Below are 10,114 nucleotides of genomic sequence, written 5' to 3'. Positions count from 1 at the left end.
TATATATATATAAAACTCTGCAAAATATTAAGAGACCACCCAACCACTGCACTGAACCCTCATGGTTATTCCTCCGTTCTGAACTCTTCCTGACATCAAACATTAATATTGTTGTTTCTAAATGAACATAAACTTGTTTTCTTTACATTATTTGAGGTCTGAAAGCATTCCATCTTTTTTGGTTATTTTGACCATTTCTCATTTTCTGTAAATAAATAAAAAAAATTTCCTTGGAATTTCAGAGACATGTTGTTAGTTTATAGAATAAAAGAACAATGTTCATTTTACTCATTTATCTATGAAGAGCAAAATCAGAGAACTGATCATTTTGCGGTGTTCTCTCAATATTTTTCAAGAGCTGTATATCTAAAGCACAAGTTTGATTCATATAACTTATTTTTTTGTATTTTTCTTTCAAAGTGACAACGTTTAAGGAGATTATTGTTGTTTAATAATAATAATAATTATTGCCTGTTTTTCTTGTTGCTGAACTTTGGCTGCTTCTTTAGTCGTTTTTACTGATTATATGGACCGCTTCAAAGGAAACAGAAAAAATAACGTACCAAACCTCACTGACCAAGAAGTAAGGCATAAGTGTCCATTCAGCTGCAGAACAGTCAGCATGAATCACATACTGTATAAGCTGTGTTTTATAAGTGAGCTCTGAACAATATTCTGTCATGGTTAGGTAGATGAACTGGAGAGAAAGTAAGAGAGAAAAGCAGAGAAAAACTTGGAAAGACATTCAGAAAGCCAGGAGGGCCAGGCACTCTGGAAGCTACATATAAACACAGTGGGTTTGGTTTGGTGGTGTAACTGTGACAGGGATCATGCTTCCCTAACAACAAACCCTGGATCACCAGTGAGCTACAGGAACTGCTATGCTGAGATCCATCCTTACTCCCAAAACTTTAGTACTGCTGTAAGAGGAAGAGGAAATACCAAACACTGTGATTCCCAGAGGGATGTTTGGAGAGCAGATAGTGACTAAAAGCATTAAAGAGATCAAACTGGATCACCAATCTTACTCCATAAAACGTCCATGTGTCTTCAAAACAGCACACATCCCACTTTATCCAGTCCACTATTCAGTGTTGTGATGTAAACTATCTGATGTTTCCCCACACAGGAGGCGAAGAAGAAGGATGAAAAGCTGCTAAAGTTTCCAGAGAATCTGCAGCATGTACAGAGTGCAGCCAGGTGAACCAAAACTTCCGTCTGGTGTTTGCATTTGGTATTAAATACATATTTATACTCTGCCATCCAAAGGTTTTATCAATATTCAAGTTTTGCACCTGCATGATTGAAGAGTCATGAATCAGTTTTGAAGTGGTTGAGTGGATTCACTGAAGAGTCTGGCCTCTGTCACATGCACACTGCAGTGCGAGTACTTCTAGCCTCCCAAGGTCAGATGTGTGTGTTCAGTGCAGCTCCTGCACTGCAGAGGCTGCATCACTGCTGCACTCCTCCTTTAAGAACAGTCCTCCAGTTCTTAAAGTGGATGGAAGAGTGTGTGAGGGGTGTGAATCTGTCGGGAATTCCTGACCTCTTTCTTGTTTCTGTGCAGAATTTCAGTTGAAAACATTGAGCTGGAGTTTTCCTCCTTATACATCCGGATCAAATCCCTGGAGGAGAAAATCCAAGGAGAAGAGCAGCTGCAGCTGCAGCTGGAGCCCTTTCTGCAGGTGAAGCTGCTGCACTGATGTCACACAGCACACACGCACACACAGACGCACACACACACACACAGACGCACACCCACACACACACACACACACACACACACGCACACACGGAGACGCACACCCACACACACACGCCCACACACACGTTTGCGTGGCTATCTTTGTGAGGACTTTCCATTGACTTCATTCAATTCTACAGGCTAAACCTTAACCTTATCCTAACCCTAACCCATACTCAATTCAGACCTTAGTCCTAAATCTAACCTCTGACCCAAAAACAGTGTTTCCCCTTGTGGGGGACCAAAACCTGGTCCCCACAAGGAGCAGTTGGTCCCCACAACATAGTATGTGTCAGGAAAATGGTCCCCACAAGGTATTCCAAACTAACACTTCAGTATTAGGCAAACTAACTGAGTTCTGAAGCTTCTGCCTCAGCTGCTGCTCACAGCAACATCTGTAAAATAGTAGGTGGCTGAGAAAATGTGTGTTTGTTTGGTGTCTGTGTGCTGTCAGAGCTCAGCGCAGACGCTGCAGGACTTAAAGAGGCGCAGGCTGGAACTGCGAAAAGAGGGCAACACTCTCATCGACTTCTTTTGTGAAGACAAGGACACCTTCAAGCTGGACGAGTGTTTTCGGATCTTTCAAGACTTCTGCATTAAATTCAACAAGGCTGTAAAGGTCAGTGTGAGTGGAAAGATGCAATATTCTCACTGTTTAGCAGCTATGGTAGAGATTATTAAAACAGTCAAAATGCATTCATCTTTTATTGCAATAACAAAAAATTTTCTAAAAATCCAGAATTTATAATTAGAGTTTGTTTATTCAGTGGAGGAAAAACATATATATACTGTACATTTAGTCAGAGCAATAATGAAAAAAATAGAAGCAGCCAGGACAGTGTGGTGACAAAAATCCCCATCTCAGTGGTAGAAAACAACAGTCGTTGTTTTAGAGTGAAATTATGCTTCACTCTAAAAAAAAGTGTAATAAATTACACTTTTAAAAGAGTGATTTATTTCAACGTGTTTGGAACTTTTTCGCCATTGCTTCACTTTGTGTGTCTGATTTCAAAATAAAAGCACGATGAGCAGTACTGCTTCACAGGTTGTTGTGGGTAGTTTGGTTATGCTTCATCAGAGATAGTACAGTATTTTTCATCAGCAGTAGCTGAAATGAGTCCAACAAAAAAGAGAAAAACTTCTCACATATGAGAATACTTTGAAAACACAGCTCACAAAAAGGTTCTGTTTAAATAAAAATAATTAACACCATGAAGCTGCCTAACCACACCTAACCACAAAATACTTCAATCTGTTTGATAAAATATTCAATCTACATTTTAAGTGCACCAACCAAAGTAATAAAGAGCTTCATTACAAGGAGCCTTTGTCTGTCTGTATGAATGACCAATCAGAGTTAGTCTTCTGTAAATTGTCTGGTTCTGCAATGAAAATGAACTGTGTATTTTTTCTGTTGGCCAGGACTCCTTTGAAAAAGAGTATTTTAATCTCAACGTAAAATACAAAAAAAGCAGCCAGAGGTCCAAAAATACTTCACAGAATTCAGAGAAGGTCACAAAAACGTATTCAGTGAAGAATCATTTAAATCAAAGCGGTACTGGACAGGACGTCTGCACTGTGGTGTATGCCAAACATTCAGGCTGAGGGTTGGATTTCTATGAAATCATTTATTTAATAATCAAAGCAAGTAGCAGGAAATGTCAATCCAAATGAAGATAAACATTTGAAGAATGTTTAGCTAATTCACATGCAGGTGAGTGTTTGTCAGTATTCAGCGAGAGACACTGCCTTGTATCCAGACCTTTTGACTTTTTCATATATTGTAAAGTGGTAACCACAAACCTCAGTGCATTTTATTGGAACTCTTTTATGATAGACCAACATGAAGTTGCTCGTTAGAGAGAGGTGGGAGGAAAAGTATACATGCTTCCAAAAATTTTTTTTTTTACAAATAAATATGTGAAAAGCGTGGCATGTAATTGTAATGGTATTTACTGGTTGTGTACATCTCTCATTACTCATAATTCCTGAAGTTTTCCTGCTCCTGTTTCGTCTCAGGACAACAGGGAGCGTGAGCTGAAGGAAGCAGCCAGACTGCGGCGGCTCAGGGAGCTGGAGGAGAAGCGCTTTGCGTGGGCCGCTGAGGATCACAGCAGCGTCTTCGGCCGCAGCAGCAGCGAGAGCGACGTAGAAATGCTCACCAAGGAAGGCCTGCTGGACTTCTTCCAGAAAAGATCCCAGAGTCCAAACAGTCCGCTTGGACGCTCTGCCAGTGCCCGCCGCCACCGTCACACTATGACCTCCATAGTAGACCGCGAGCTCCAGGGTTACCTGGAGCTGTTCGGAGGCGCAGGGAACCCCACCAGCTACTCCAGGTTCTACAGCCTGCCCCGGTCCGGCCGGCCTCTCCACAGGAACGCCGTCCCGTGGATTCTTGGTCAGGATGACAGCAGAGAGGCGACGTCTCCACATGCAGAAACGGAGCCTGTTGGCTCTCTGGCCAGCTTCTCCTCCTCTGGCTCCAACAATAACGAAGTCGTCAACGACAACGATGATTACTCGTCTGTTTCGGAGAGCAGCGCTTTGCCTCGCCCCTTCTGTGTCTTTCAGAAGCCTGTCCACCTTCCCAACCCGGCTGTTACTGGCCTCATGAATGTTAGCTTGGACAAGCATACTTTAGTTCAAGCTCCTCAAAGTTTTGACCTGCAGAGCCCAAACAACAACAGCGACCATAAGCACTTTGTCAGCCATGGTGACGTTGTGGTAACTGAACTTGAACAGGAGGCAGAACGTTCTCCCAGACATCAGGACAGGTTCGTGTTCGATGAGGTTTTGGAGAAAAGAGCTGATCCAAAGGCAGGGGACGGTAAAGACAAGACAGGAGCTTCCTCTGAGAGGGAGAGAGACGACAAGGACTGCAGCACAGTTTCATCCACAACCTGTGATACCCCCCTCCCTCTGGATACCTCTGTGTCCAACAAGAAGCCCATGTTTTACATAATAGACTGCACCGAAACAGACTGCTCCGTGGTGCTGGATTACTCCGAGGCTGAAAGCTCATCTCTCACCAAAGAAGGTCTTCAGTTTGTTCCTCAGTGGAGCAAAGATCTGGAAAGCCAGCAAGGTCCAAATTCCTCCTGCAACGACAAGTCCATCTCAACCAGTGAACTCTCAGCGCCCAAATCTGCAGATGTAACATCTGTGGCTGCATCTGCCACCACAGAGGACTGGGACACAGAGAGCTGCGACACGGCAGAGGGGAAACAGGCTGCAGAGAAGGACCAGAGAGCAGGCAGAAAACCGCTGAACTCAAAGAGCAACAAAGTGTCAAAGGGCAGCGGGGGTCGAGGGGTTCGGACTCTGACCAGCGGCGAGAGCCAGGGAGTCCGGAAAGTTGTCCCCATCAGCAGGGTGAACAGGACGGGCAGCAGCAGGAGGACAGACAGAGCTTCGGTCCAGGACGGCGGAGAGGCACACCGACACCTCCGTGACCAAAGCACTCCTGCAAGAGGAAGAGCCGAGAAGACAGAGAGACCGCCTCGACACTCAAGCGTTCCTCCTGATGAGTCCAAGGTCCAGAGGGGGGGTGGCCTCACGGGGGGCGTGTCTAGATGGGCGCGAGATTCAACGCCAAGGAAAGCTTCCCTCCACAAGCCGAGCGCCAAACCGCTCAGAAACATCCCAAAGCCTGTGCATGAGGAAAAGATGTGCCGCTCCACCATGAGGGCTCTGGCTCAGGCCCAGGCTCAGGCTGGACCCCCAGGGGGGCCTTCCTCTGAGAACAGCAGCTCAGAACCTCAAAGCGCTAAGAACTCCTCTAACGTCCCCAGCTTTGCCCGAAACACTGTAGCTTCATCTTCCCGGACCAAGAGGGATCTGGGCCCTCCGACTATCCCCACCACCCCATCCCGCAGCCCCTCGCTCCGGGGGCGCCGCACCTCCACCAACCAGAACCGGGCCTCACCGACACCTCAGAGCAACGAAGAAAAGCCTCCAGCGACACACCTGCGGCGGGTGCACAGTGTCAAGGCGGCTAGCCGCAGCGCCTGTCGCAGCGAGACCCCGCCTCCAACATCAACACGGGGGAGCATTCGGAAGACCAGCAGCTTTTCTGAAAAGTCTGTGCAGCTCAGAGACTCGTTGATGTCTGGCAAAGCCACAAAGCCGAGCTGGAAGTGACACCAGACCTGGTGCAAACTGACTGCAGTCACAGACGACCTCTCCATTTAGAATAGAGTGATATTTACTCGCCTTACCAATCCACAGTGGAGGGGAATCCTCTCTAACATGCAACAGATCTCAAGCTGAAATCTACATTAAGCTGTTTCACCTCTGAAGTTACTTCTGTAGTTGACAATTGCAAAGAGCAAGATGCAATGAACCTCTCTTCGTTTCTGTCGTGTTTCTATAGAAAAGTTACTTTTGTTTTTCCACTAACATGACAAGTGGTAAATTGGTGATCTTACACAGAAGCCTTATTGCCTGCTTAGCTGTTAATCTGCAGATCCCTGTATGCTACTGTCTGTGACGATGTTAATGTTTTAAGAAATACTGACTCACTACCATAATGCTGCTAATTAGCTCTGATTGTTCCCCTTTTTTAATTCAGGGTTTCAGAATCTGGTAAATCTTGCTGCTGTCACTGTGCCTTGAAAAAGTATTGATACCCTGAGAACTTTTTCACATCTTCTCAAGTTACAACCAAAAAAAAAACTTCAATAAGTTTAATTTGTACTTTATGTGATAGACAGATAACAATAAGTAGTGCACACATTGGCAATGGCAGGACTGCATTATATGAGGAAGTAATGTTATGCAATATGCCCAAGTGTAATATTACTTAATATTACACTTAATATTAAGTGTAATATTAAGTGTAATATTACTTAATATTACACTTAATATTAAGTGTAATATTAAGTGTAATATTAATTATATTAATAATGAGGATTAAGGAAAATCCTCATTTTCCTTAATTTTCTGTTTCTCAGTGGTTATTGTGATGCTTCACATACTCTGTGACCTCAAGCATCAGGGCATCTGATCTAGAGGTCAGTAAATGTCCAGCCAACAGGCTGGACGTATAATTGGCAGATTGGTGGAATTCACGTTTATAAATCACCCTGGGCTTTCTAAAGGTTTTTATTTGGGGACGTCAAAGTAAACAGGGTTCAATACAAATGCTCTCCACAGTTTTCAGATTTTTATTCCGTGTGTCCCTTTCCTCCCCCTTCACTATTATGTGCAGCCTTGCCTTTGTGTAGGTCTATCACATGAAATGCCAAATGAATACTTACATGTTTGTGGTTGTAATATGAGAAATCATTCAAAACGTGGAGTGGTATTCATGCTTTTGCCAGGCATTGTGTGTGTTTTTGTTTTGCCTGGTCCTCCAACTGTTTCCTTTGCTCAATACCTCAGACAGATCGCTGTGGCCTTGTAATCACATGAGACGGACTCGTTTATTTTTACATGCTGACAACATGGACATAATCGGATCAGTTAAAGTCCATGGCATTCTCAAGGTAGAACAACATGTAAATTCACAAATAAAATACCAGTGTACAAGACCTGCTTTTGGTACCTTTTCTATTGAAGTGTCAGTCATTTGAAGTCACCGTGGACATCAGAAATGTTCAAGCTTGGTGTAAGATATGATAAATATTGATGATGTAAAATAAAAATGTCGAGTGAATTTAAATAATACTGAAAATATGGTTAGTGATCCCTTCATACTTTGAATGTCACATAGTGCAATGAAAAGGTCTTTGCCTGGTTAAGATTGATCTTGTTTTTTTGCTCTTCAGTCACTTCAAAGATAACCTGAGTAAATATGAACTGAGGATTTAATAGAGTTAGATAATCTCACTCATGATGTTTGTTGGCAGGTGAATCTTTTGGTCAACTTGAAAATTTCTGCTTGACATCAGTTTTGTTTCTTATTATTGAATCATGAACTTTGGCCTGAACTGAGGCTAGTGAGGCCTGCACGACTTTAGATGTTGTTCTGTGATGGTTTGCGACCTCCTGGATGTTTTCTCAATTTGTGTGGTGACTCTTCCTGTGGTTCATCTTCAAAGTAACTTTCTAGACTCATAGATGTCAACAGCATGTCTCAAATTTCTCAATTCTTTTCAATCGTGGCATAAAATTGCTTAATGAAGACATTTAATCTCCGTTTTGTTGGATTTGCTTTATATAAGTACGTTTGTTGACATTACTGGTCTACCAGGTGTTATAAGATGTGGTTCCTAACAGTTAATTTATTCATTCAACAAAGAGGACATTTACTTTTTGGCTTGGGTAGATTTTTCTTTCCTGAGATAAATCATTTGAAAACAGTTATCTTTGATTTGTGTGACAAAACAGCAAAAAAAACAAAACAAAACAAAAACTGGAGGAATCTGTCAGGGACAAATGCTTGTTTGCAGTTCTGATTCCTCCAGACGTTCAGTTTTTGTCATCATTTAACAGACTTCCAGTCTATCAGAATAGCTAAAGCAATTTATTTGAAATAGAACTTCTAACACAGGAACAACAAACTAGTGTCAAAAACCACAAACAGCAGAAACAATCTTTAAGATTCTTTGAGATATCTATAATCTTCACATCTTCTGGGGATGTCATGGCAAATCATGGCATATTTTCCTTATTTTGTTTTTCACAAAAACATAGTTTGTACTGAAGGACCAAATTACATATGCTTTTTAAATATAAAGTAGAATGCGAATTAGAATATAAATCTCAATTTTGTTTATTCCAACTCACAGCACAAAATACAACTTTTCCTGTCTTGTGTTGGCATATTTTAGTTTCCTGTGAGATAATACCTATATTACATTTTCATTGTGCTGTTCAAAAAGGTCAGTAAATACATGTATTTATTCATAAAAGGTGGTTAAGAAACTATTTATGAATGTAGAAACATGTTACCCAAAAAGCTCTAATATCTTATTTATCTTTCATACCTCTTAGAATGTTTTTGCTTAGATGGCAACAAAACTCATATCTCTTCATTATTACCAAGCCTGTTGTTTCCCCATCAGTCACCTTGGCTGCAATAAAAGCAGATTTATAAAATGAGTCACACTGAGCTTAATCAGGAACTCCATTTTACATACATTACCTAGTGACTGGTAAAATGTTTACATTCAAAATACAAAAGCAAGTGCAAACAGATGTCCTGAAGCAATCCCCATCAGAGCGCTGAGAGCTGCAGGGTGTTGGCATGTCGTAGGTCTTCCTGGTCCTATAATGCAAATCAAGGTGATGACATAAAGGCTCCAGGTTGACATGCAGGCCATGCAGACACACAAATGAATTTCACTGACTAATCAGGACTTTCTGTTGCCTTCCTTTCATTTTACTAACAGTTTGTATCTAACTCTACCCCTAAATAATCACTTTTTAAGGTTTCACAGAACTGTCGCCGAAACAGCCCCAATCCAGAACCGCTCAGACCGTTACAGTAAAGTAGGAAAAAGTTGCTTTGTCTCAACGAAAGAAGTGCAAAATTGACAGTTTTAAGTAACTGATGTCTGGATTATATATTGAACTTTATTTACTGTCTAAGCATCTCAGAATGCTGAAAAAGAAGAGTTTTAGTGATTTGAGACTAAAACGTGTAAACAAAGCAAAGTGTTATCACACTTAGAGTAATGTGTGCTTTACCTCAGTGAAAGTAGTGCAAAATGAAGAGTTTTAAGACATGTTTAACATACATGTCTTAAAATAAACATACTTTATTTACTATCTAAGCATCTCAGAATGCTGTAAAAGGTTTAGTGGTTTTTGACTAGAACACATCTAAACATCGTGTTTATCTGATTCAACAATGAGGCAGATGGAAGACATTGGACAGAGACCAACTGACTGAGCTCCATGTTTCAGCATGGCGGTGGACGGAAGCACAGATGTGACTGATGTTGACTGACGTTGTGTGTTTGATGAAGTTTCCAAAAGAAGACCTTTCATTACAAAGATATTGCAAAAAAAAAAAAAAAGACCTCATCAGGTCAAAAAAGACCCACTTACCCACTTAACTTCTGGAAAAAATACCTTCTCTCTTTATAAAACCTATCAAAAATACTTTTAATTTATTTGTTCATGAGTATTTTCATAGGCAAAATCTCAGATTTTTACATGTATGTATGAGAGAGAAAACAAGACAAATACAAAATTTAAAATTATGGACATTTATTGACTTACATTTACAAATTTAGATATCTAAGCAGGCATTTTTAATTGACAGTAATCTTATCCCATTCATAACTCCTTGTGTTTCCATAGGAACTAAAACAAACAAGAACCTGACACAGGTTGTTTGACATCATCATGTGATGAAACCTCTATGTTCTCATCAATGATGTCATAACAGTTCAAAGAGATACAAGAATACAAGAATTCTCA

At 41.3% G+C, this 10,114-nt stretch overlaps 1 protein-coding gene across 1 annotated transcript in view; it reads left to right on the top strand.

Annotated features, from left to right (window-relative positions):
• The window catches only part of fhdc1 (FH2 domain containing 1), a gene marked incomplete at its 5' end in the record, with an annotated part of 16,996 nt that extends 9,721 nt beyond the window's left edge, over window positions 1-7,275 (top strand). Inside the window, 4 exons of the mRNA XM_017303747.1 lie at window positions 1,130-1,200; window positions 1,568-1,685; window positions 2,199-2,363; window positions 3,764-7,275. Of these exons, the coding sequence (XP_017159236.1) occupies window positions 1,130-1,200; window positions 1,568-1,685; window positions 2,199-2,363; window positions 3,764-5,884 (2,475 nt within the window). The remainder of the gene's footprint in view (window positions 1-1,129; window positions 1,201-1,567; window positions 1,686-2,198; window positions 2,364-3,763) is intronic.
• Between the last annotated feature and the right edge of the window lie 2,839 nt (window positions 7,276-10,114).

This window comes from Poecilia reticulata, linkage group LG1 (genome assembly GCF_000633615.1).
Source record: "Poecilia reticulata strain Guanapo linkage group LG1, Guppy_female_1.0+MT, whole genome shotgun sequence".
Taxonomy (NCBI): domain Eukaryota; kingdom Metazoa; phylum Chordata; class Actinopteri; order Cyprinodontiformes; family Poeciliidae; genus Poecilia; species Poecilia reticulata.
This window is presented reverse-complemented; position numbering and strand designations above follow the sequence as displayed.